Source organism: Eucyclogobius newberryi, unplaced genomic scaffold, assembly GCF_026437365.1.
Source record: "Eucyclogobius newberryi isolate DKJ021-1_F unplaced genomic scaffold, fEucNew1.0.hap1 SCAF_2, whole genome shotgun sequence".
In the NCBI taxonomy this organism is placed as follows: Eukaryota; Metazoa; Chordata; class Actinopteri; order Gobiiformes; family Gobiidae; genus Eucyclogobius; species Eucyclogobius newberryi.
In genome coordinates, this window is record NW_027315834.1 from 2,345,909 (window position 1) to 2,373,408 (window position 27,500).

Here is a 27,500-nt window from a genome sequence, read left to right on the forward strand (position 1 = left end):
ACACTTAAACGTCCAGAAATCCAATAATAATCTGATTTTGGTGCATGTGAATGAACTATAATATTGAATACAAATACATGACTGCTTTTGGAACATGGACTTCTTCTTCTTCGCCCCAGCTCTTCCGGGAGGTGAGGATCATGAAGCTGTTGAACCACCCAAACATAGGTGAGTAATGCGAGGGCACAGCTGCTGCAGCAGTTGCAGTAGCAGTAGCAGTAGCAGTAGCTGTAGCAGTAGCAGTAGCAGTAGCAGTAGCAGTAGCAGTAGCAGTAGCAGTAGCTGTAGCTGTAGCTGTAGCTGTAGCAGTAGCAGTAGCAGTAGCAGTAGCAGTAGCTGTAGCTGTAGCAGTAGCAGTAGCAGTAGCAGTAGCAGTAGCAGTAGCAGTAGCAGTAGCTGTAGCTGTAGCTGTAGCTGTAGCTGTAGCAGTAGCAGTAGCAGTAGCAGTAGCAGTAGCAGTAGCTGTAGCTGTAGCTGTAGCTGTAGCTGTAGCAGTAGCAGTAGCTGTAGCTGTAGCTGTAGCAGTAGCTGTAGCTGTAGCAGTAGCAGTAGCTGTAGCTGTAGCTGTAGCGGTAGCGGTAGCGGTAGCAGCAGCGGTGGTAACGGTCGTCGCGGTCGTGTGTCTGATGCGTGCTCTGTTCTCCTGTAGTCAAGCTCTTCGAGGTGATTGAGACGGAGAAGACGCTGTACCTGGTCATGGAGTACGCAAGCGGAGGTGAGTGTCCCGCTCTAATCGCTCCCCTCAGGGCGGCTGCGTCCTTTGGTTCCTCCAGCACAAAACTCTAACCCAGGGGCCTCCAATGATTATTCCCAGGGGGCCAGATTTTTCAGCGGGCTAAGGTCCAAGGGCCGGACTGCAAAATGTTTTATCTCTAAGATCCACAAACAACTCAGTGGGACAATTCAACCACAGAAACACACTCAGGACTTTACTCTCAGTCAAGTCAAAATATAACAATATCACATGACTAAAAACAGCCCAAAAGCACTAAAAACCAGTGTGTACCAGAAACCTGACTTGACATGTATAAACAGGGCCAAAGCGGGGACTAAAGCGCGGGGACTAAAGCGCGGGGACTAAAGCGCGGGGGCCAAAGCGCGGGGGCCAAAGCGCGGGGGCCAAAGCGCGGGGGCCAAAGCGCGGGGGCCAAAGCGCGGGGGCCAAAGCGCGGGGGCCAAAGCGCGGGGGCCAAAGCGCGGGGGCCAAAGCGCGGGGGCCAAAGCGCAGAGCTTCTTTTTAATAGTTTTAATTATGGGGATCTGGGCCAGACCATATTGCTTCAGGGTCCGGATTTGGCCCGCGGGCTGCCTTTCGGAGAGCCCTGCTCCTGTCTGTCAGGTCCTGTCGCCTGTGTTGGATGTAACTGGAACATGACTGTGGAAAGGCCCTGGCCTGTGGAAAGTCTACACACAGCTCCTCTGGTAGAGTTAGTTTTGAAATGGTGAAAAATGATGCCGTTCTGCCTGAGAAGAATGGTGTTCCTCAATAAGCCCACTTTGTTCTTTCTGTGCTCCCCAGGAGAGGTGTTCGATTACCTGGTGGCCCACGGCCGCATGAAGGAGAAGGAGGCCCGGGCCAAGTTTAGACAGGTTTGTAGTGCTGCTGGCTGTGACACAAATCTCTTCTTTCATCACATTCTCGAGCTGAGTAGAGAGAATAAGCAAGTCAAGATACAATGCTTTGTACAGGGAACGATGAGCTTAGGTGACGTTTAGGGTACACGACTAGAATACATGTGTCTAGCACTAAGTATACTCTGGCTCCATGGATCTGGTGATTGTAAAAGCTAAACTGTCTCTTGTTGTTTGGTGCAGATCGTGTCAGCCGTGCAGTATTGCCATCAGAAGTGTATCGTGCACAGAGACCTGAAGGTGAGCCTCCTGTCGTCTGCTCTGGAACACTTTATGTGGTGTAGTCTTCTGGCATTAGGACCAGGGCTTTGCCTTGTGTGGAGCTGATCAGTGCCACAGACCTGCAGGGAAGAGTGCACCTGTTGCCAGGCAACCCCAGCCTCCTTTCTCTTAATGAGGAGACGAGCACTAAAGAAGCAAGAAGTTTGTTCTTGCACCTCGAGCTGTAAGAACACCGCTCCTGCTCAGCAGGGCTGTGTTCCTGTCAGACAACTGTGTTGTGATTGGTTAGATTTTCAACGTGGGCGTGGTCAATTTAAAAACTACTAATCTTTTGTGAAATTGCATTCATAAAATGACCATTTTGTCCATTTTGATAATTTATAACAATTATCAAAATGTAGCTGCCACTAGGGTTGTGTTCAAAATATCGATACGGCAATATATCGATACGCGTGGGGGGGGGGACCTAGGCTTTAAACCAGGTGGAATAGTACTTTTGATCTGCTGTTAGTGCTGCTCCTCTCAGTCGAGAGAACCTGCAGGTTCAGACCATGAAACATACAATACTTTACTAGAATGTCTTCCTTTATATTTCTATTTGGATCAGTTGGTTGGATGTATAAAGTTATTAGAGCAGAATGGATTTATAAATAAGTGCTTTGGGGAAAAACATGACATTTCATACATTTTCTTATCCAGAATAAAAACATCACTTTTTTCATTTTTTCAAAAATATATCGGGATACGTATCGTAATGAGGGAATTGTATCGGAATATACAAGTATCGGGATACGTATCCTATCGCGAGGTTCTTGGCAATATACCCAGCCCTAGCTGCCACTGTCCTGCTTATAATCGCCATAGCAACAACAGTTTGAGTTCCAGAGAGCAGAGTGACTTTCCTCAACACATAAATGGACAGAGAACACAGACTCATTTACTAGAAGTCTATGTCAGGCTCCATCACATTATGACCAAATCCCATTATGTCATGTGTGAGGCAGTGGGTCTGTACATCACACACGGGGCAGTGGGTCTGTACATCACACACGGGGCAGTGGGTCTGTACATCACACACGGGGCAGTGGGTCTGTACATCACACACGGGGCAGTGGGTCTGTACATCACACACGGGGCAGTGGGTCTGTACATCACAGAGATAAAATAGATCACATAGATAAAAGGTTGGATAATAGATAAAGAGGGAGGATCTGCTGGAGCCCACAGGTTTGTGCAGATCACTGTGTCAGCAATAATTGGACCAAATAATCCATCCATCAGTTTTCTTCTCTTTATCGGGGTCCTGGGGCGGGCTCGTGGGGCGGGGTTATGTGGCGGGCTCGTGGGGCGGGGTTATGTGGCGGGCTCGTGGGGCAGCGTTCTAAGCAGTGGTCCCCAGACTTTCCTCTCCACACACACTTCCTCTTCTGGGAGGATCTCCCAGGTCAAAGAGACAAAGTCCCTCTGATGTGACTTCTATGGATTATGGCCTAGTGCCTGTGTTTTAGCTCATGCTCACCTCTTCACCTCTTCTTCTCTTCTCTTCTTCTCTTCTCTCTTTCCCCTTTCCTCTTGTCATGTCTTCCTTTTCTCTTGTCTTCCTCTTCTCCTGTCTTTCTCTCTTCTTCTTCTCCTCTTTTCTCCCTTCTTCCTCTTCTCTTCCTCTCTCGTCTTCTTCTCCTGTCTTCCTCTTCTCTCGTCCTCTTCTCTTGTCTTCCTCTTCGCTCTTCTTCCTCTCTCGTCGTCTTATCCTGTCTTCCTCTTGTCTTCCTCTTCTCTCGTCCTCTTCTCTCTTCTTCCTCTCGTCCTCTTCTCCTGTCATCCTCTTCTCCTGTCTTCCTCTTGTCCTGTCTTCCTCTCTCTCTTCCTCTTCTCTCGTCCTCTTGTCCTGTCTTCCTCTTCTCTCCTCCTCCTCTTCTTCTGTGCTGCTGCAGGCGGAGAACCTGCTGTTGGACGCAGACATGAACATAAAGATCGCAGACTTCGGCTTCAGTAACGAGTTCACTCTGGGGAACAAGCTGGACACGTTCTGTGGTTCTCCCCCGTACGCCGCTCCGGAGCTGTTCCAGGGGAAGAAGTACGACGGCCCCGAGGTGGACGTGTGGAGCCTGGGGGTCATCCTCTACACCCTGGTCAGCGGCTCATTGCCCTTCGACGGACAGAATCTCAAGGTGGGTCGTCTTTCTGCTCCTCATGCACTCTTCCTGCCGTAAGTAAGCACAGGGTCAGCCACCTCTCCACAGATCTGGTCTGTAGCATCACCTGGTGGAGTCTCCTGCTTGTCATCAGGTACAGCATCTGCAGCTCTCTGGGACATGAGAGCTGAGATGGTCGTGTCTGATGGTCTGGGTGAAGCTTCTCTTCGATGCAGAGGTCCACAGTCAGGAGGTCTGGGTGAAGCTTCTCTTCGATGCAGAGGTCCACAGTCAGGAGGTCTGGGTGAAGCTTCTCTTTGATGCAGAGGTCCACAGTCAGGAGGTCTGGGTGAAGCTTCTCTTTGATGCAGAGGTCCACAGTCAGGAGGTCTGGGTGAAGCTTCTCTTTGATGCAGAGGTCCACAGTCAGGAGGTCTGGGTGAAGCTTCTCTTTGATGCAGAGGTCCACAGTCAGGAGGTCTGGGTGAAGCTTCTCTTCGATGCAGAGGTCCACAGTCAGGAGGTCTGGGTGAAGCTTCTCTTTGATGCAGAGGTCCATAGTCAGGAGGTCTGGGTGAAGCTTCTCTTCGATGCAAAGGTCCACAGTCAGGAGGTCTGGGTGAAGCTTCTCTTCGATGCAGAGGTCCACAGTCAGGAGGTCTGGGTGAAGCTTCTCTTTGATGCAGAGGTCCACAGTCAGGAGGTCTGGGTGAAGCTTCTCTTCGATGCAGAGGTCCACAGTCAGGAGGTCTGGGTGAAGCTTCTCTTCGATGCCGATTAGTCCTGCCTCGTATCAATCATAAAACGCACCTGTCGCTCACCTGCAGCCGCGTTCGGCTCGTCCCAAAGTTTCCGCGTGTCTAAGCGCATTGATCTATCATAATATAGTTCCTTCAGTGTACGGGGCAAAATGAAGATGGAGAAAGACAGTTCGAGCTGAAATCTACGGGAGATGAGAGATGCGATGTGATCCGTCGCGCTAATAAACAAACACACGTGTGTGTTGTATCAGTCCACACGGGGAGTGGCATGTGCACAGGGGTGTGGCACGGGGGAGTGCACGGGGGAGTGCACGGGGGAGTGCACGGGGGAGTGCACGGGGGAGTGCACGGGGGAGTGCACGGGGGTGTGGCACGGGGGAGTGCACGGGGGTGTGGCACGGGGGAGTGCACGGGGGTGTGGCACGGGGGTGTGGCACGGGGGAGTGCACGGGGGTGTGGCACGGGGGAGTGGCACATGCACTTCTGCCTGAGTTCTCAAATCGCCGAAAAATCGTCCATTGCACCTTTAAGAGTGCAGTTCTTACTTTATGAGACTGTTGCACTTTCATTTAATGCACACTTTGTTTATTTGTTTACTGCTGCTGGAATTTGAAGTTGAGCTTCAAATGTTGCACATTATTTCTTATTCCAGCTCAAAGAAAGATTCACTGTTACTGGGGACGACCTGTTTATGTTGCATTTGTAAATTTTTTAAATGTGTTACAAAAGTATCGGATCGGGACTCGGTATCGGCAGATCCTCAAAATCACCCTCTCCTCTCTCACCCTCTCCTCTCTCACCCTCTCCTCTCTCACCCTCTCCTCTCTCACCCTCTCCTCTCTCACCCTCTCCTCTCTCACCCTCTCCTCTCTCACCCTCTCCTCTCTCACCCTCTCCTCTCTCACCCTCTCCTCTCTCACCCTCTCCTCTCTCACCCTCTCCTCTCTCACCCTCTCCTCTCTCACCCTCTCCTCTCTCACCCTCTCCTCTCTCACCCTCTCCTCTCTCACCCTCTCCTCTCTCACCCTCTCCTCTCTCACCCTCTGCTGCTCTGTTCTGCAGGAGCTGAGAGAGCGAGTGCTGCGTGGGAAGTACCGCATCCCCTTCTACATGTCGACTGACTGTGAAAACCTCCTGAAGAAGTTCCTCATCCTGAACCCTTCTAAGAGAGGCAGCCTGGAGGTGAGCCCTGCTGCACCAGCCTCTGGCTCCGACTACATCACATTATGTTCTGTTGTTGACCAGAGAAGGATTCCAACCGGTTAATGCAACGCAATAGCGTCCTTTACTGTTGATGGCATATTGAGTCCAATCAAGTGGTCAAGAGCGCCCTGTTAACACAAACATAAAACAAGTTTAAAAAATACAGATTTAAAATGTCCTGAGATTCCATTCATAAATACTTGATCTAGTGTTCAGCAAACTTGATAAATAATTTAATAATAATGCCTTATAATGAAAGCCATTTTCATCATCCACACATTAGCAAATTAAAACAAACTGGATTAATCTGAGCATTCACGATTCTCTTTAGGTTTGTGATTAACTGAAGACAGTTGGCTAATGCTAGCTTGTGACTGTAAAGTGATTTGAAAAGGACTTGTCTCTCTGGTCAGATGAAAGTGTGAAGAGCTGAGATGACGTCACATGACTGAGCTCAGGACTTGGCTGAGCGTGTTAAGTGTTCATCACCTGGTGTCTCTTCATCTGGGTTCAGGCTGGACACAAATATTGTAATTGGTCCAATACTGACCAAGATAATTGTGGTTATGGTTGATTGTTTTATTCTAGTTTAAAACTTTCCGAATGCTTAATAGATTCACTCACACATTTGCCAAATCGTATTAAATAGAGAGTATTACACTTATGAGGTATTGTTAACACGGCATATATCGCTCACCACGTTTGACCGATTTTGATTCATTTATTATATTGACCAACAGTAACTGCATAATATTTCAGTTTGTTTCCATCTGTTGTGTAGAGGGAAAGCTATAAAAGGGTGTACATGAATAAACACGTTGATGGTTAAAAAAGTGTTAAAGGCAGTCGCAAGTAAGTAGTGCAAAGTGGTAAATGTGTCATATTAGGCCGTGGCATAGTATTACTGTTCATCCTGTTACTTTTTGTTGGTTGAAAAATGGTGTATCTGCTCTAAACGACACATTTAATAGTTTGGTTTGGACGCTGGGATTCTCTCCTGCTCCGGGCCAAGTCCCTCCCCTTCACTGCACAAGCACACACAGGTTTATGAAGCTGTAATAACAGTCATACACACAAAGTTCTCTGTACAAAATCCAGAATGGTTCATAACAAAAAGCCCTGCAGAGGTCCGAGATGACTCCAACCAATTCTGATGAAGGAAGAACATTATAACATGGTAGAAAGGTCCAAAATTGACATCGAACACATGACATTGCGAACCTACCGTATTTTCAGGACCACAAGTCGCACCGGAGTATAAGTCGCACCAGCCAAAAAATGAAAAAAACATATGTAAATCGCACTGGAGTATAAATCGCTTTTTTGGGGGAAATTTAATTGATAAAATCCAAGACAAAGAACAGACGTTTCATCTTGAAATGCAGTTTAAAATAATAACAGATTAGAGAAGGTGAATAGGTGTACGTATGCTAACGCTAACACCTTCAGCTACATGACGTATGCTAACGCTAACCAAAACTATGAAAAATACGGTAGTTGTGGCCTTTTCTACGGATCACCCAAACGTTCATGCTCAGCGCTTCACTCATCATCTCTCTTCCTTTCCCAAATGACCAAATGCTCCTGTGTGCGTTTGTGTCTTTGTTCCCAGCAGCAGATCATGAGGGACCGATGGATGAATGTGGGCCACGAGGAGGAGGAGCTCAAGCCTTATATCGAGCCCCAGCCGGACTACAAGGACCCGCGGAGGACAGGTACACGACCAGCAGCCCTGTGTATGTGCCATATGTTTACACTAACATGCTCTAAGTCTGCAGCTCTGAGGGCAATATAAGCATCAACACATCTGTATAGTTTAGCCAGTGCACACAGAGGGACCTTCAGTTGTCATCACTGACCATAGAAAACGGGAGACTCTTATAGTTGTGGCAGCAGTTGGCTTGTGTAGGTGCAGACTAACGCTCTGCTGTGTGCAGACGTCATGCTGCAGATGGGCTTCTCTCAGGAGGAGATCCAGGACTCGCTGGTTAACCAGAAGTACAACGATGTGATGGCCACGTACCTGCTGCTGGACTATAAGAACTCAGAGGTGAGCGACACAGCCTTTTCAGTCTGATCCTTCTTTTGGAGAGTATCTTACTTTATTACACATTTGAACGATAACTGCCAACACATATGTGAAAAAACAACCCGCTTTTCATATTTTTGTTTTGTTAGTGTGTGATTTAAGCTGAACTAAAGCACTGACCAGAAATTGGTCTGGATAAAAAAAGGTAGTTTGTACCAGACCCTGAAAGAGAATCACATGAAAAGGCTTTTACAAATAAGAAGCTATTATAGCCAAGAAATGAGACAACGCAACAATTATATTAAATGTGAAAAAAAAGTGTAATTTTGTAAAAGTGTGTACTTCACAGTGGAGGACCACAAGAGTGCCAAAGTGCTCATTATTCACAGGGAGGGGCTGTCGCGTGTTCAGGGAGGGGCTGTCGCGTGTTCAGGGAGGGGCTGTCGCGTGTTCAGGGAGGGTCTGTCGCGTGTTCAGGGAGGGGCTGTCGCGTGTTCAGGGAGGGGCTGTCGCGTGTTCAGGGAGGGGCTGTCGCGTGTTCAGGGAGGGGCTGTCGCGTGTTCAGGGAGGGGCTATAGCCTGTTCAGGGAGGGGCTGTAGCCTGTTCTGGGAGGGGCTGTCGCCTGTTCAGGGAGGGGCTGTCGCCTGTTCAGGGAGGGGCTGTCGCCTGTTCAGGGAGGGGCTGTCGCGTGTTCAGGGAGGGGCTGTCGCCTGTTCAGGGAGGGGCTGTCGCATGTTCAGGGAGGGGCTGTCGCATGTTCAGGGAGGGGCTGTCGGATGTTCAGGGAGGGTCTGTCGCCTGTTCAGGGAGGGTCTGTCGCCTGTTCAGGGAGGGTCTGTCGCCTGTTCAGGGAGGGGCTGTCGCCTGTTCAGGGAGGGGCTGTCGCGTGTTCAGGGAGGGGCTGTCGCGTGTTCAGGGAGGGGCTGTCGCGTGTTCAGGGAGGGGCTGTCGCGTGTTCAGGGAGGGGCTGTCGCGTGTTCAGGGAGGGGCTGTCGCGTGTTCAGGGAGGGTCTGTCGCGTGTTCAGGGAGGGTCTGTCGCGTGTTCAGGGAGGGGCTGTCGCGTGTTCAGGGAGGGGCTGTCGCCTGTTCAGGGAGGGGCTGTCGCGTGTTCAGGGAGGGGCTGTCGCGTGTTCAGGGAGGGGTTCCGTGTTTAATGCTTTTAAAGGGATTAACTGTCCATAAAAACAACTTAAGTGAAGTTGTCTTGATTCCGCCCACTGTAGTTGACCTTCCTCTTGACCTAGGACCACCTCTGCACCCGTCCCATGCGTCTCCCTGTCGTTCTTGTGAAAGTGTCGTAGCCGCGGATACGTAAAGCACAGACCGGATAAAAGTCTCGTGGTTTCTCGTGGCGTAGCGTTTAGTAAAGACGTGTTTCGGTGAAAAGAGCTTCATTATTTGATTGACAGGGCGGGGGTGGGGCTATTCCGTGGTAGGGGAAACACTGGTATGGTTTTATCCTGGTTGTCATGGAAACACAATGATTGTGTTGAATTTATACTTGTGACTCGTGTTCAAACACAAGCTCCTCCCCCTCACACGTCTCTTCTGTTTCAGCTGGAGGAAGGCGTCATCAAGCCCCGCCCAGGAAGTGATGTAAGCAACATAAACTCCCCTTCCCCACCTTACACGGTACACCAGGGCTAACACGCCAGAGAGCTTTTGCTAGCTGTGCTCAGAGCTAATCTGCCCCGTGGTCTATGAAGGGGCGTCGCACACTTACAGGGCAAACCACCCGAGGACCCCACAAACCACCCGAGGATCCCACAAGGACCCCACAAACCACCCGAGGACCCCGTAAACCACCCGAGGACCCCACAAACCACCCGAGGATCCCACAAGGACCCCACAAACCACCCGAGGACCCCGTAAACCACCCGAGGACCCCAGAAACCACCCGAGGACCCCACTAACCACCCGAGGACCCCAGAAACCACCCGAGGACCCCACAAGGACCCCACAAACCACCCGAGGACCCCAGAAACCACCCGAGGACCCCACAAGGACCCCACAAACCACCCGAGGACCCCACAAGGACCCCAGAAACCACCCGAGGACCCCACAAGGACCCCACTAACTACCCGAGGACCCCACAAACCACCTGAGGACCCCAGAAACCACCCGAGGACCCCACAAGGACCCCACAAACCACCTGAGGACCCCAGAAACCACCCGAGGACCCCACAAGGACCCCACAAACCACCTGAGGACCCCACAAACCACCTGAGGACCCCAGAAACCACCCGAGGACCCCACAAGGACCCCACAAACCACCTGAGGACCCCACAAACCATAAATCAGTCCATAGCATGTCTGCGTTATAGTTACTTTTATTTAAAATGTTCGTTAAATGACTTAATGACCAAACGAGCTTTAACATTTTCGATATGTAGTTGATCAAACTGAAATGATTGTTGAACTGTTTTTTCTTGACTGGATGTCTCTGTGGCAGGTTCAGCGCAGCGTGTCGTCCAACCAGAAACCTCCAAACCGCAGAGCCACTGAGCAGGGTGAGCTTGTCAGGGGTCAAGGGTCAGGGGTCATGGGCGGAGCAAGGATATGTGAGGCCTGGAGATGCTGTGGCCCCCTCTCACATGTCCTCCTCCACAGGCTCATCCTACTCTAAGCGGGGCGGACAAGGAGACAAAAGCGGCACCACCGAGGAGTCCAGCAGGAAGGGCTCGTCCGGCAGCTCCACTACCAAGGTCCCAGCCAGCCCCCTCCCCCCCGACCGCAAGAAGAGCGCCACGCCCTCCACCGTGAGAACAAGTGCACCACACACTGCACAACACAGCAGAGGGAACACCTCTTCAGCATTTACATTACATTTCTTACTATGATTATTAGTATATTACACAAAATGGATCAAAATGAATTATATTTTGTATTTTTATGGCTATACTTCTACCAAACACTGAGACGTTGTGGGCGGGGTCTGAGGCGGTGTGGGCGGAGTCTGAGGCGGTGTGGGCGGGGTCTGAGGCGGTGTGGGCGGGGTCTGAGGCGGTGTGGGCGGAGTCTGAGGCGGTGTGGGCGGAGTCTGAGGCGGTGTGGGCGGAGTCTGAGGCGGTGTGGGCGGAGTGGGCGGGGTCTGAGGCGGTGTGGGCGGGGTCTGAGGCGGTGTGGGCGGGGTCTGAGGCGGTGTGGTCTTTAGATGGATGGATCTGTAGATAATAGTGAACAAGACAGTCTCACAGCTTTTCTCCAGGGTTCAGAATCTAAAATCTTTTAAAACATTGGTCAAAATGTCATTGGCAAAATACTTTTTTTTTTATATAAAGTCAACTTTTCATTTGTCATGAACATAGCTTTTCATAACTCTTTCTCACTGTGTGTGTGTCTGTGTCTGTGTCTGTGTCTGTGTCTGTCTGTGTCTGTCTGTGTGTGTCTGTGTCTGTCTGTGTCTGTCTGTGTGTGTCTGTGTGTGTCTGTGTGTGTCTGTGTGTGTCTGTGTGTGTCTGTGTCTGTGTCTGTGTCTGTGTGTGTCTGTGTCTGTGTCTGTGTCTGTGTCTGTGTCTGTGTCTGTGTCTGTGTCTGTGTCTGTGTCTGTGTCTGTGTCTGTGTCTGTGTCTGTGTGTGTGTCTGTCTGTGTCTGTCTGTGTGTGTCTGTGTCTGTGTCTGTGTCTGTGTCTGTGTCTGTGTGTGTCACTACAGAATAGCATCCTGTCGACCGGCAGCCGCAGCAGGACCTCGCCCCAGAACGAGAGGGCGACGCTGGGGCCAGGGGTCCATAATGGCAAGGACAGGTATGTGCGCACACGCACACACACATGCAGTACCCCAGAGCTCCGCCCACATACAGCCTACACTTTCAGAGTGGTATTTCCAGGACGAGCAGCTTTGATGTTCCATCTAAAGTCCCTTAATGCTTCTGTGCATTTGCTTCCAGGGCCTTGTGTTCAAGAAGACATATTATATATTTATATAGTTATTTAGTGTAGCACTATTATGTGCAGATTATGATTTCACATTATGCTCATTGTTGGAGGTCGACACATCAGGCCCATGTTTTGTCCTCGAGGCCGATTTGACCAGGCGCTTATTTGGACGCTGAGCGCATATTGCACTTTTCTACTGTTGAGGCCCTCAAAGTGCTTCACATCAAGGAACCACTGGTCACTGGGAGGTTGTCTTGCCAGGGGACACAATGGCAGTATTCAGCTGCGATCACACACCCAACCTGTGGGTCAGTCTGACCGCTCTGTCAGAGTCAGCTGAGCTTGGAATTTATTACTTTTGGACAAAAGCAGTTTGCATAATATGTCTCTTAAACACAAGTGTCACACTAATGTGCTCCTCATGTTCCACTCTGACACGCCCTCATGTTCACCTAAAGGGTTAAACACATTACACCTGTGTCAAGGAGGCGAGAGGGCGTGTCAGACTGTGGCCCATGTATGGTGGGTCAACCATCCCCATGTTACATGTGTAACATGTGTTACATGTGTTACCAGTTTGATCCATTTGTCTTCATCTCTCTCTCTCTCCCCCTCCCTCTCTCCCCCCCTCCATGTGTTACCGTAATGTGGTTAGAGCTGACCTGGGTTGCCATACCAACCAGGATCATTAACACAAAGTTGAGGAAATGGGTGTACTTTTTGGGCGTTCTTCCTCTTAGACGGCTGCCTCCCCCTTCTCCGGCCGCCTCCCCCCTTCTCCGGCCGCCTCCCCCCTTCTCCGGCCGCCTCCCCCCTTCTCCGGCCGCCTCCCCCCTTCTCCGGCCGCCTCCCCCCTTCTTTCTCATTAATGTACACTCAGCACAACATCCTGACAGAGAAAAACAGAAATGTAATTAAACTGACTGGACATGATTAGGAAAGAGTCACCGCTCAGGGTCAGAGCAGATGAGGAACTGCCCGAGGAGCTCAGACAGAACTGTGGCCAACGTCACAGAAGAAGTTCAAGGTTCCTAAGAGCTCAGGGGCCTCCATAATCTTTACCTGGAAGAAGTTTGGGACGACCAGAACTCTTCCTAGATCTGACCGTCCAGCCAAACTGAGCAACTGTGGGAGAAGAGCCTCGTGAGCGGTCAAGAAGAGCCTCGTGAGCGGTCAAGAAGAGCCTCGTGAGCGGTCAAGAAGAGCCTCGTGAGCGGTCAAGAAGAGCCTCGTGAGCGGTCAAGAAGAGCCTCGTGAGAGGTCAAGAAGAGCCTCGTGAGAGGTCAAGAAGAAGAGCCTCGTGAGAGGTCAAGAAGAGCCTCCTGAGAGGTCAAGAAGAGCCTCCTGAGAGGTCAAGAAGAGCCTCCTGAGAGGTCAAGAAGAGCCTCCTGAGAGGTCAAGAAGAGCCTCGTGAGAGGTCAAGAAGAGCCTCCTGAGAGGTCAAGAAGAGCCTCCTGAGAGGTCAAGAAGAGCCTCCTGAGAGGTCAAGAAGAGCCTCCTGAGAGGTCAAGAAGAGCCCAACGATCTCTGTGGCTGAGCTCCAGATGCAGGAGGAGTTCTCAGACTGTGAGAAATAAGACTGAACTTTTCAGATTTGAGCAAATGCAATGAAACAGAGTGAAACATGTAACAGTCTGAATACTTTCTGTGCCCACTGCACGTTGAGCCCACATGCTGAAGTACACAAGAGAAGTGAAGTACACAAGAGAAGTGAAGTACACAAGAGAAGTGAAGTACACAAGAGAAGTGAAGTACACAAGAGAAGTGAAGTACACAAGAGAAGTGAAGTACACAAGAGAAGTGAAGTACACAAGAGAAGTGAAGTACACAAGAGAAGTGAAGTACACAAGAGAAGTGAAGTACACGAGAGAAGTGAAGTACACGAGAACCGTTTACTTTAGCTTTAGCCACATTTCATAGCATAGAGAGCCCCCCCCAGCCTGGCCCCTCTCTCTCTCTCTCTCTCTCTCGCTCTCTCGCTCTCTCGCTCTCCTCCTCTCCTCTCATTATGTGTGTTATGTACTGCTGTTAACCATGCTGGCTCTGCCCCGCCGCGCACTCACCTGCTGTATGTGTGTGTTCATGTGTGTGTTCGTGTGTTCATGTGTGTGTGTTCATGTGTGTGTTCGTGTGTTCATGTGTGTGTGTTCATGTGTGTGTTCATGTGTTCATGTGTGTGTGTTCATGTGTGTGTGTTCATGTGTGTGTTCATGTGTGTGTGTTCATGTGTGTGTGTTCATGTGTGTGTTCATGTGTTCATGTTTGTGTGTGTTCATGTGTGTGTTCATGTGTTCATGTATGTGTTCATGTGTTCATGTGTGTGTTCATGTGTGTGTTCATGTGTTCATGTGTGTGTTCATGTGTGTGTTCATGTGTGTGTTCATGTGTGTGTTCATGTGTGTGTTCATGTGTTCATGTGTGTGTTCATGTGTGTGTTCATGTGTGTGTTCATGTGTGTGTTCATGTGTGTGTTCGTGTGTTCATGTGTGTGTGTTCATGTGTGTTCATGTGTGTGTGTTCATGTGTGTGTGTTCATGTGTGTGTGTTCATGTGTGTGTGTTCATGTGTGTGTTCATGTGTTCATGTTTGTGTGTGTTCATGTGTGTGTTCATGTGTGTGTTCATGTGTTCATGTGTGTGTTCATGTGTGTGTTCATGTGTGTGTTCATGTGTGTGTTCATGTGTGTGTTCATGTGTGTGTTCATGTGTGTGTTCATGTGTGTGTTCATGTGTGTGTTCATGTGTTCATGTGTGTGTTCATGTGTTCATGTGTGTGTTCATGTGTGTGTTCATGTGTTCATGTGTGTTCATGTGTGTGTTCATGTGTGTGTTCATGTGTGTGTTCATGTGTTCATGTGTGTGTTCATGTGTTCATGTGTGTGTTCATGTGTTCATGTGTGTGTTCATGTGTTCATGTGTGTGTTCATGTGTTCATGTGTGTGTGTTCATGTGTTCATGTGTGTGTGTTCATGTGTTCATGTGTGTGTGTTCATGTGTGTGTGTTCATGTGTTCATGTGTGTGTGTTCATGTGTGTGTGTGTTCATGTGTGTGTGCGCGTGCCGGTGGCCCCCCTCTCCCTCCCTCAGCCTGAACACCCCTGGGTCCCGTGCATCCACTGCCTCTGCTACTGCCGTGCTCTCCTCATCATCCTCGCGCCCCCGACACCACAAGTCTCACTCATCCTCCAACCACCCTTGCCCCTCCGAGCAGCACGGCCCCCGGCCCAGGCAAGTCCCACCCACTCATCATCATCATCATCATCATCATCATCATCATCATCATCATCATCATCATCATCATCATCATCATCATCATCGCTAGCTGCACACCTCATGACCTCACCTGGTGAACGGGCGTGGCCTCCCCATAGACCCTAAACAAATGGAATAGTTGTGAAGCTCTAAATAAGGCTATATGGTTATAGTTCTGCACTTTTGTGATTCATTTTACAGACATTTCACATTTTTCTGATAATTCAGTCTGAACTAATACGTTTAACCTGTTCCCACCCACCTGTCCGCCGGCGAACATTTTCTATATCTCAAATATTCTCTTACATCATCACTTTTATTTCCGTGGTCAATACCAGCAAGCCATACATCATTTTAAAGCTTATTTTCTCAACAAAACGAATATGTCATTGATTTACATTAAATAATATGCCCCAAGAAGCAATTACCAATAGTTTGTGAGAAAGTCTCAACTTTTACAAACGCATGTCCTGTTTGCTGTTTATGACAGACAAAACGGCTTTAATTCTGTTCATCCTTGTACTCAGTCTGTCCGTAAGGAATCATTGAAAAACAATATCCACTTGTATTTTTCCTGAAGTTTTCCGATTTCGAGATATTGTCAAGTAAACAAACTTTTCTTCGTTTCTCGCCGGACGAGAATGCGCTTGTCCGGCGCATTTCTCCGTCCATAACAAATGACCTGTTTGACTTATAAGATAGTGTTTGACATCGATCTCTTCCTTAGACTGTTACCTACAGAATGAGACCATCCACCAATTTTTCTGTCACCGGGTTTGTTTGCTACAGCCTCCGGAGGAAAAAAATGCGGCGCTTCCGAAGCGCGCGTCCATCTTTGTTTTTAGCCCTTAGCTTCTGCTAACAGGCACGTAGGAGACTTTGAGTGACATATTATTCTAGCCAATAAGGAGACCTTTGTCCTGATAGGCGGGACAAAGGGCTCATTGACACAGAATCTTCTGTATTCTCGTGCGTAAGGCTCAGGTAAGGCTGTAAAGAGCCAGATTTCTCGGCAGGATTTTGCGCATAACGTTTTCTGAGTTTATTAGCCTTTTGGACGTGCATTTTGTTAGATATATGTATTATTATACCAATACAAAAATAAAATAAAAATATTATAATTTTTTTTTTTTTTTAACCTCTATATGGGAAATTCATGGGTAAACTCATATTTACACATTTTCACATATTTTTTTTTTAGCGGTTATAATAGGTATTAGTGGCCTACAAAACGTCAAAATGTATGTTTTATGATCATAGAGGAGCTAAAATTGTAATAAAACAGTTTGGCACAGTTGACACATATTTGGATCACTTGTTCCGAATATACTTTTTGATACAAAAAGGTCAACAGCACCAAAATGCCTGTTCCTAGAGATCTGAAACTTTACACAGTTGTTGTCAACAAGATAAACATCATGTACAGTGAACAGCATATGCACACAATGAAGTATGTCCTGCTCAGGACCATTACAAATTGACAATATTCAGGCAAGACTAAAAAAGGATGTTTTGTTTATGTTTGGGCCTCTGTAGTGTAAGTTCTGAAGCCCTGACAGTGTGTCATGTGCACATCTGCAGAAACTAGAAGGCCTAAGCTTTCTAATGATGCATCACACTCACATGTGGAACATAAGATCCTCTTTTAATAAGCAATGCCATTTGGGTCCAACCATTGTGCACAGGGCGAAAATAGGTGGGTGGTAACAGGTTAAAGACACATTTTTGTTATATTGTCACAATAATGTCTATCATTATGCTCCAAAGAAACATTGAAATATACATTATGCTCCAAAGAAGTAGAACTGTTCTACCTGCACTTTGCTTCCTGCTGTAAAAGTGCTGCTGCTCCATCTGCTGCTTTGGCTCAGTCAGGAAGGGCATCCGACTCACCGCCTCCTTCTTTGACCGTATGAATGTGTGTGACCAGGGCCGTGGTCAAACCTCACGTCTCATTCAAACACAAGAGTCTGAAGCACGACTAGAACATTGACTAGAACATTATCTGTAAAACAAGCCACTTCCTGAATAGTATTACGTGTGGGTCCCTAAAACACAGGTGAACTTGAGAGAGACGAGTCGCTACAATCACTTTTATTTGTATTTGTCATAAAGCTTTAGATGTGACGGCCCCTCCCTCTGTGTCCCACGCACCTCGGTCAAAGCCACTTATTGTCGGCTCATGTTTAGTTCAATCTCACTCATAAGTCACTCTGCATGGCCCTGCATGGAGGGTTTTATCAGGAGTAAGTCTCCAGAGGTCACTTGCTCATCACCTGGTTTGTGTTTGAATCTGGCTCGTTCAAGCTGTTCCTGCTCGGTCCTCCCGCATCACAGACTCCGCCTCTTGGTCGTGATTGGTTCAGTGTGAGGAAATCAAACCTTCATAAAGCGGTCCTAGGTTTTGTTAGCAGTTCCTTAGCAACAGAATCCTTGGAGAGCGAGTTTATTGTGAGGCTGTGTTTTAGTCTTGTCACTTGAGCGCTCGGATTACCTGCTGCAGCCCTCACGCTGTTTCTGCACGCAGTGCCCTCATGCAGTGCCCTCATGCAGTGCCCTCATGCAGTGCCCTCACGCAGTGCCCTCACCCTGTGCCCTCACGCAGTGCCCTCACGCAGTGCCCTCACGCTGTGCCCTCACCCTGTGCCCTCACGCAGTGCCCTCACGCAGTGCCCTCACGCTGTGCCCTCACGCTGTGCCCTCACGCTGTGCCCTCACCCTGTGCCCTCGCCCTGTGCCCTTGCCCTGTGCCCTCGCGCTGTGCCCTCGCGCTGTGCCCTCGCGCTGTGCCCTCGCGCTGTGCCCTCGCCCTGTGCCCTCGCCCTGTGCCCTCGCCCTGTGCCCTCACGCTGTGCCCTCACGCTGTGCCCTCATGCTGTGCCCTCACCCTGTACCCTCACCCTGTACCCTCACGCTGTGCCCTCACGCTGTGCCCTCACCCTGTGCCCTCACCCTGTGCCCTCACGCTGACTGTGCCCTCACGCTGTGCCCTCACGCTGTGCCCTCACCCTGTGCCCTCACGCTGACTGTACCCTCGCGCTGTGCCCTCGCCCTGTGCCCTCACGCTGACTGTGCCCTCACGCCGTTTCTGTACCCTCTGCCCTCGCCCTGTGCCCTCGCCCTGTGCCCTCGCCCTGTGCCCTCGCCCTGTGCCCTCGCCCTGTGCCCTCACGCTGTGCCCTCACGCTGTGCCCTCACGCTGTGCCCTCACGCTGTGCCCTCATGCTGTGCCCTCATGCTGTGCCCTCACCCTGTGCCCTCACCCTGTGCCCTCACGCTGTGCCCTCATGCTGTGCCCTCATGCTGTGCCCTCACCCTGTGCCCTCGCCCTGTACCCTCGCGCTGACTGTGCCTTCGCGCTGTACCCTCGCGCTGTTTCTGTACGCTGTGCCCTCACGCCGTGCCTAGTGTGCTCGGGGTAAGCCTTGTTTTGTTGCATGCTTCACCCGTCCTCCATCAGTGAGCTGGGCCTGTTCAGAAGCTGGTTGGGAACACTGGAGAGAAGGAACCTCATGCTCCACTGTCCTCCTGCTCCACTGTCCTCCTGCTCCACTGTCCTCCTGCTCCACTGTCCTCCTGCTCCACTGTCCTCCTGCTCCACTGTCCTCCTGCTCCACTGTCCTCCTGCTCCTCTGTCCTCCTGCTCCTCTGTCCTCCTGCTCCACTGTCCTCCTGCTCCTCTGTCCTCCTGCTCCTCTGTCCTCCTGCTCCACTGTCCTCCTGCTCCACTGTCCTCCTGCTCCACTGTCCTCCTGCTCCTCTGTCCTCCTGCTCCTCTGTCCTCCTGCTCCTCTGTCCTCCTGCTCCACTGTCCTCCTGCTCCTCTGTCCTCCTGCTCCTCTGTCCTCCTGCTCCACTGTCCTCCTGCTCCTCTGTCCTCCTGCTCCACTGTCCTCCTGCTCCTCTGTCCTCCTGCTCCACAAGAACCTGCTTCACTCTGAAACACAGCAGTGCTACAGTTGTGGAAACTTTACTGGGGCTTCATTATGTTATCGATATGTTGAAATTGCCTGTTTGAATTCCTTTGCTCTGGTGCATGTCAGCTCTGCCCGGGCAGAGTCTGGGGGACACTCTGTCTCTACATGTAATGGTCAAATCAAATCAATTTATTTTTGCAAGGCCCAAAATTACAACAACAGTTGCCTCTGAGGGCCACAGGGAGAAATTAATCAACAATGTCTGTGGTGGCGATGAAGTCAGACAATGTCTGTGGTGGCGAGGGACGATGTCCCAGGGTCCTCTGTCCTTAGACTCTCCTTCTCGGCCAGGAAAAACTACAAAAAAACCTCTTTGGGAAAAAAGCGTAGAAACCTGGAGGAGTTCCAGTGAAGGAGAGATCCCACTCTCACAGACGGACAGACGGACACAAGGAGACTGGAGCTGGACCCACTCTTCAGGCAGATGAGGGACCGTCCACACAGGGCAGGGACCACTTCACCAGGGGAGGGGCATCTGGGTCCACAGGTCCTCAGGAGTGAGAGAAAGAAAAGAAGGCGGTGAACAGTTTGCAAGTGGAATCAAAAAATAAATATTGTTTGATAGCGTAAGTAGTCAGAAGAAGAGGATAGTGCTCAAGCTGTCATACTTCCCCCAGCACAGTTACTCCTAGGGCAGCGTAGCTGAAGCTGTGGGTTTATGTTTCTGTTCCTAACTACTCTGACCATAAGCGATTTCGAAGAGGAACGTTTTAAGCCTGGATTTAAATGAAGAGACTGTGTCAGCATATTTAACATGGGTCGGGAGCTGATTCCATAACACAGGAGCTTGGTAGCTAAACGCTCTACCTCCTACAGTACTTTTAGAGACTCTTGGCACCACCAGAAGGCCAGCATTCTGAGAGCGAAGAGCTCTGTTTGGATGATATGGTTCTATAGCATCTTTGAGGTAGGATGGGGCCATGTCATTTATGGCTTTGTAGGTCAAGAGTAGAATTTTGAATTTGATTCTAGACTCGACGGGAGCCAGTGAAGAGACTTCAGCACCGGCGTAATGTGCTCTCTTCTTTTTGTTCCTGTTAGTAATCTTGCTGCTGCATTTTGAACCAGTTGAAAGCTTTTTATGGAGCTTTTAGGACACGCTGCAAGCAGGGAGTTACAGTAGTCTAATCTAGTCGTTACAAATGCTGGGATAAGTTTTTCAGCATCACTTTTAGGCAGAATTCTTCTGATTTTGGCTCTTGTTGCGCAAATGGAAATAGGCTGTTTTACAGTCTTGATTTATATGAGCTTTAAATGAGAGCTCCTGGTCAAATAAGACTCCAAGGTTTCTTACAGTAGAACTGGAGGCTACACTAACATTGTCCAGTGTGACTATCTGCTCAGATAGAGCGTCTCGTAGATGCTTAGGGCCAAGCACAATGACCTCGGTTTTTTCAGGGTTAAGAAGCAGGTAGTTTAGTGTCATCCAGGTTTTTATCTCCTTCACACAAGTACTAAGTCTGTCTACTTGATCGCTCTGATCAGGTTTCATTGATAAATACAGCTGAGTGTCATCTGCATAGCAGTGGAAGTTAATGCCATGTGACCTGATCATGTTGCCTAATGGTAGCATATAAAGAGTAAACAGAATTGGACCGAGTACCGAACCCTGTGGCACACCGTAAATTACTTTAGAGCTTGGTGAGGAGCTCTGGTTTACATTAACAAATTGGAACCTATCAGATAGATAGGATTTAAACCAGCTGAGGGCTGTTCCTCCAACACCTACATCACATTCTAACCTCTGCAGTAGAATGTTGTGGTCAATGGTGTCAAACGCTGCGCTGAGGTCCAACAGAACCAGGATTGAGACCAGTCCATCGTCAGCGGCTAATAACAAATCATTTGTGACTTTAACTAGTGCAGTTTCAGTGCTGTGGTGGGCTCTGAACCCTGACTGGAAAACTTCAAATAAGTTATTGTCCTGCAGGTGGCGACAAAGCTGTTTTACTACAACTTTTTCAAGGATTTTAGAGACGAAGGGAAGATTTGAAATAGGTCTGTAGTTTACCAATAGGTCGGGATCTAGATTAGGCTTTTTCAGAAGAGGTTTAATGACGTCATGTTTGAAGGACTGTGGAACATAGCCACTTTGGAGTGAAGTATTTATTATATTAAGAATAGGGTCTATAATTAGGGGAAGAATGTCTTTGAGGAGTCTGCTTGGAATGGGGTCTAGGACACAAGTTGAGCTTTTAGAGGACATAAGGGCTGAAGTTATCTCTGCTTGATCAGCAGCTGTGAACCTTTCTAGGTTTACAGGTGGATTTATATGGGACGTTAGATTTACAGCTTGGGCTAGTTCAGGGCGAATAGCGTGGGTAATTTCATCTAATTTATCTCTGATTGATTTTATTTTATTGTTAAAAAATAGGAGGAAATCATCAGAGCTAAGTGTAGCTGGGAGTGAGGGCTCTACTGCTGTGACAGTTTGTTAGCCTAGCTACAGTGCTGAAAAGGAATTTAGTGTTACTTTTGTTGACTTCTATTAGATTTGAATAATATCTGGTTTGGGCCTCACACAGAGCCTGCTTATAGGACAGCAGGCAACTTTTCCATGCTTTTAGGGATTCTTCTGTGTGAGAGCGACGAAATAATCCCTCTAACTTTCTAACTCTTTGTTTATGTGAACGCAGTTCTTGGTTGTACCAGGAGGAGGCGCTTTGGCCTAATGACCTTCTGTTTTAACGGCGCTGCAACATCAAGAGCAGACTTCAGAGAATTCATGGTCAAGTCGACAAATTGATCACTTAAACTGGGACTAAAGCTGTTCTCAGCAGGATCACATGACATGATCACATGACATGATCACATGACAGGATCACATGACATGTCACTGAATATTGGCTCTATTATTTCTTTGAATTTTGAGATAGATTTTTCAGATATTGTCCTTTTCATTATAACTTTATTTTGTGGGACTGGATGATCTTTAAGAATAAACTGAAAGGTAATTAGGAAATGATCTGACAATATAGGGTTTTGAGGGAGGACAATGAGGTCACTAATCTCTGTTCCATACGTTAGGACAAGATCCAGAGTGTTCTTGTGAGTGTGAGTCGCTATATTTACATTCTGAGTGAAACCAATGCTGTCTAACAAGGCGCTGAAGGCATTACTGAGAGCGTCATCACTCATGTTCACGTGGATATTAAAGTCTCCAACTATAACTATTTTATCCCAGGCTAACACTAAGTTTGTATATAAAGTCAGAAAACTCTGTTAAAAACTCTGAGTAGGGACCAGGAGGTCGGTAGATAACTATGAACAAAACTCCTTTTTGGTTTTTCATATTTGGACATGTGATCGACAGCATAAGGCTTTCAAATGAGTGAAATGCATTGTTAGTTTTAGGGCTCATGAGTCGCTTGAGTGTGAGATCACTGCCACACCACCACCTCGGCCTGTGCTCCTGGAGGTGTGACAGGTAACATGGGTGGGTGGGGTTAACATGGGTGGGTGGGGTTAACATGGGTGGGTGGGGTTAACATGGGTGGGTGTGGTTAACATGGGTGGGTGGGGTTAACATGGGTGGGTGGGGTTAACATGGGTGGGTGGGGTTAACATGAGTGGGTGGGGTTAACATGGGTGGGTGGGGTTAACATGGGTGGGTGGGGTTAACATGGGTGGGTGGGGTTAACATGGGTGGGTGGGGTTAACATGAGTGGGTGGGGTTAACATGGGTGGGTGGGGTTAACATGGGTGGGTGGGGTTTACATGGGTGGGTGGGGTGGACTCATTTAGTCTGACGTAGTCGTCTTGTTGAAGCCACGTTTCAGTTAGAGCTGAAGATCTATGTTATAGTCACTAATTAATTCATTAACTAAGAGCGATTTGGAGGAAATTGATCTAATGTTGATCAGTCCACATTTGACGTGTTTATTCATTTGTATATTTGTGTCATTTGTGATTGTTATTTCCCTTAAGTTATTTGGTCTGACGCCTGAAATATTTTTTCTGAGATGTGACTTTTTGGCATTATTTGTACGAGGGACACGAGGGACACGAGGGACACGAGGGACACGAGACACACACACAGTCTCTATCTGTCTTGAATCTGAACACTTCACATGTAACAGAGCGGGCGAGAGTTCAGCGACAGAGGAGCGTCTTAAACTGCTGCTCTGCGCCCGGGGCTCATCCCTAGATGGTCACTTAACACGACTAAGACTATCGGTCAAATTCCGAACTAATAGGGATGTACCCTCGGAAGTCGGATGGATGCCATCCCTGCGTATGGGCCTGGGCTTTCCCCAAAACGCACTCCAGTTATCAATAAAGACAACGTTGTTTTGAGGGCACCATCTGGATAACCAGCTGTTGAATGCTGAAAGAGGCTGTACAATTCAGCATTGATCCGATTGGGCAGGGGACCAGAAAATATTACAGTGTCCGACATCGACTTCGCTAGGTCACACACCGCGGCTACTTGAACTTTGAGCACCTCTGATTGTCTCCGCCGGGCGTCGTTACCGCCTGCGTGAATCACGACTCGCCGGAAACGGGTCCTACTCTGCTTTAAGATCCTAAGGTTTCCTTCGATGTCACCCATTCTGGCCCCTGGGTAACACCTAACGCTAGCAGCTGGCAGCTTCACGTCTCTAACAATAGAACTCCCGATTACAAGAGTTTCTCTAGTGTGTTCAGCGGGCGTGTGATCGCTGAGGGGAGAAAACCTATTATAGACGTGAAGCTCACGGCGCTCTGAGGTTCGGCGTTTAGCGCCTTGTCCCCTCCGAACTGTCACAAAATGGTCCCTATTCTGTTCCTGGTCTAGTCCCGGCTGCAAGGGAGACGCTGAGGGGCTGAGCTCGGCCTTACTGCTACTGCTAATGCTAATGCTACGCCCTGCAGCGCGGTCCGGTAGCCCTCGCGCTAAAACCAAACTATAACTGGACTTTAGCTCCTCTAAACAGCGGATCCGCGCTTCTAACTCCGTAACCCTGGCCTCCAAAACTACCACTACACTGCACTTCACGCACCTATCATCAGAGAAGGATCCAGGGTTCTGACTCGACATATGACAGCTCAAACAGGTAAAGGTAGGTCCAGCCATGACGCTAGCGGCAAGGCTGCGCTAGGCTAGTTCAAGCTGGAGCTAGAGAGTGAGGAGGGCTTTTAATCCACGAAATACTGAAAAGCGAGCGGCTTGAGGCTCCGGATTGTTTGCGGAGAAATCAAACGCTCACTTTCGTGTATATGATGCGTAAATAGTGTGTTTAATTCGTGGATTAACTGGTAAAAGGCTCTAAGAACAAACAGCTCTGAAAACGCGACACACTCACCTGAAATGACGTCACCACCATCCAAGGGTGGTGGCTAATGGTCCTGTGTGTGTGGTGGTCTTTGGCCTCTCTGAGGCGCTCCACATGTATAACTGTATCTCAGTTGAAGTTGAACGTTCTCTTGAAAGTAAATGTTCCATAAAAACATCACAATAGTAAAGCAGCTGTAGTTTCCTATTTGTGACCCTCTTGTTTGTCCGCAGTGCACCAGCTCAGCGGGCCCCTGGGGCCTCTCCCTCGGCCCATAACATCAGCAGTGCCGCCGTCTCAGACAGGAACAACTTTTCCAGAGGCGTAGGCATCCGCAGCACCTTCCACGCAGGACAGCAGCGCGGGGCCCGAGACCAGCAGGGATCAGCCTACCCGGGGGGCCCCGCCTCCCCCTCACTATCCCACGGCAACAGCCAGGCCCGCCGTACACACGGAGCCACCGGCATCTTCACCAAGTTCACCTCCAAATTTGTTCGCAGGTGAGTAAAACCAGAACGAGTTACATGTGTTCACCAGGGCATCTGACACATCCACCAGTCTTCATGTCCGACAGAAGTCATTTTCACATTTCAAACTCCTGTCCAGCAGGCTCCTGCGCCTCTGTAGGTCCTGCGCCTCTGTAGGCCGCGGCAGGTTCCGCCGCAGGTTCCCGGGCCTCTGTAGGCCGCAGCAGGTTCCCGGGCCTCTGTAGGCCGCAGCAGGTTCCCGGGCCTCTGTAGGCCCGCCGTGGCCTCTGTAGGCCGTGGCAGGTTCCCCGGCCTCTGTAGGCCGCAGCAGGTTCCCGGGCCTCTGTAGGCCCGCCGTGGCCTCTGTAGGCCGTGGCAGGTTCCCCGGCCTCTGTAGGCCGTGGCAGGTTCCCCGGCCTCTGTAGGCCGCAGCAGGTTCCCGGGCCTCTGTAGGCCCGCCGTGGCCTCTGTAGGCCGTGGCAGGTTCCCCGGCCTCTGTAGGCCGCAGCAGGTTCCCGGGCCTCTGTAGGCCCGCCGTGGCCTCTGTAGGCCGTGGCAGGTTCCCCGGCCTCTGTAGGCCGTGGCAGGTTCCCCGGCCTCTGTAGGCCGCAGCAGGTTCCCGGGCCTCTGTAGGCCCGCCGTGGCCTCTGTAGGCCGTGGCAGGTTCCCCGGCCTCTGTAGGCCGCGGCAGGTTCCCCGGCCTCCCGGGCCTCTGTAGGCCGCGGCAGGGTCCCGGGCCTCTGTAGGCCGCGGCAGGGTCCCGGGCCTCTGTAGGCCGCGGCAGGGTCCCGGGCCTCTGTAGGCCGCGGCAGGGTCCCGGGCCTCTGTAGGCCGCGGCAGGTTCCCGGGCCTCTGTAGGCCCGCCGTGGCCTCTGTAGGCCGTGGCAGGTTCCCCGGCCTCTGTAGGCCGCAGCAGGTTCCCGGGCCTCTGTAGGCCCGCCGTGGCCTCTGTAGGCCGTGGCAGGTTCCCCGGCCTCTGTAGGCCGTGGCAGGTTCCCCGGCCTCTGTAGGCCGCAGCAGGTTCCCGGGCCTCTGTAGGCCCGCCGTGGCCTCTGTAGGCCGTGGCAGGTTCCCCGGCCTCTGTAGGCCGTGGCAGGTTCCCCGGCCTCTGTAGGCCGCGGCAGGTTCCCCGGCCTCCCGGGCCTCTGTAGGCCGCGGCAGGGTCCCGGGCCTCTGTAGGCCGCGGCAGGGTCCCGGGCCTCTGTAGGCCGCGGCAGGGTCCCGGGCCTCTGTAGGCCGCAGCAGGTTCCCGGGCCTCTGTAGGCCCGCCGTGGCCTCTGTAGGCCGTGGCAGGTTCCCCGGCCTCTGTAGGCCGTGGCAGGTTCCCCGGCCTCTGTAGGCCGCAGCAGGTTCCCGGGCCTCTGTAGGCCCGCCGTGGCCTCTGTAGGCCGTGGCAGGTTCCCCGGCCTCTGTAGGCCGTGGCAGGTTCCCCGGCCTCTGTAGGCCGCGGCAGGTTCCCCGGCCTCCCGGGCCTCTGTAGGCCGCGGCAGGGTCCCGGGCCTCTGTAGGCCGCGGCAGGGTCCCGGGCCTCTGTAGGCCGCGGCAGGGTCCCGGGCCTCTGTAGGCCGCGGCAGGGTCCCGGGCCTCTGTAGGCCGCGGCAGGGTCAGGTCTTTGCTTGCAGTCGGAGGAGACGGTTTTATATTGTGTGGTGTGTGGAGGAGGCTGAGTGTGCAGACCTCACTTGTACAGATACTGTCTCTGAGCAACAGTCTCCATGGTTACCATAGATAGCACTTAGCCGGTCTAAAAATAGCTGTGCTGGGGACACCTCCAGATTGAGCTGTATCGCGTGTCGTCCATCGTCCACACGGCTCATGGACATTCTCAACATTAAAACATTTGTTCTTGCTCTCATTTCAAACATTGTTCACAAATCTGTGTTAGCGTTTTTGCTGGGATAATGCATCCCACCTCGCATGTGGGCCCCGGGTGGGCCCCGGGTGGGCCCCGTGGTGGGCCCATGTTGGGCCCATGTTGTTGCTGTGTGATTCCATGTTTGGTGCAGTCTGGTAACGCCCTGCGTCTCTGCCACTGCTCATATTCTGATCACTTGCACATACACTCTGACTTCTGCCCGCGTCCCCGCATCGCTGAGGCGTCCCCGCATCGCTGAGGCGTCCCCGCATCGCTGAGGCGTCCCCGCATCGCTGGGGCGTCCCCGCATCGCTGGGGCGTCCCCGCATCGCTGGGGCGTCCCCGCATCGCTGGGGCGTCCCCGCATCGCTGGGGCGTCCCCGCATCGCTGGGGCGTCCCCGCATCGCTGGGGCGTCCCCGCATCGCTATCAAGGCCAGAGAGAGTGACCTAGTCTACAGAGGAGGGCGATTGAGGATTACACCTGCAACATTAGGACCACGTCTCCTGTCAACCCAAAACACACACATGTCCTCCAGCTGTAGTAGTCCTGACCAGCGAGCGCAGAGGTCAGCGCAGAGGGTCAGCGCAGAGGTCAGGAGATGATCCCCAGCTGCTGTACTGCATCTGCTCACTCACTGACGCCCCAGCGGCATTGAAGGTCGGGTCAAACGCACAGAGGGAATAATAAAGGATCCTCTAACCTCAAATATGTCATTATATTCCATTTCAACACTGCTTCTACACTCGTAAGATGCACCGCAATTACCACGGCAACAGAATCGATGCTCTCGAGCAGTGGCGTGTCATCAGGTCACTCAAGGCAAGCAGCGA

General features: G+C 50.7%; 1 protein-coding gene across 9 annotated transcripts in view; it reads left to right on the top strand.

Moving 5' to 3' along the window:
* Positions 1 to 27,500, top strand: part of mark2b (MAP/microtubule affinity-regulating kinase 2b) — a 56,494-nt gene that overhangs the window by 17,264 nt on the left and 11,730 nt on the right. For 6 of the 9 annotated variants that reach the window (XM_072454673.1, XM_072454674.1, XM_072454670.1 and 3 more), the window contains exons 4-16: positions 120 to 168; positions 650 to 715; positions 1,520 to 1,590; positions 1,816 to 1,872; positions 3,789 to 4,025; positions 5,813 to 5,932; positions 7,566 to 7,668; positions 7,891 to 8,003; positions 9,542 to 9,616; positions 10,437 to 10,494; positions 10,595 to 10,743; positions 11,639 to 11,730; positions 24,579 to 24,845. In XM_072454673.1, the coding sequence (XP_072310774.1) occupies positions 120 to 168; positions 650 to 715; positions 1,520 to 1,590; positions 1,816 to 1,872; positions 3,789 to 4,025; positions 5,813 to 5,932; positions 7,566 to 7,668; positions 7,891 to 8,003; positions 9,542 to 9,616; positions 10,437 to 10,494; positions 10,595 to 10,743; positions 11,639 to 11,730; positions 24,579 to 24,845 (1,457 nt within the window). The remainder of the gene's footprint in view (positions 1 to 119; positions 169 to 649; positions 716 to 1,519; positions 1,591 to 1,815; positions 1,873 to 3,788; positions 4,026 to 5,812; positions 5,933 to 7,565; positions 7,669 to 7,890; positions 8,004 to 9,541; positions 9,617 to 10,436; positions 10,495 to 10,594; positions 10,744 to 11,638; positions 11,731 to 24,578; positions 24,846 to 27,500) is intronic. The other 3 variants (XM_072454671.1, XM_072454675.1, XM_072454676.1) reach the window with 3 other exon arrangements.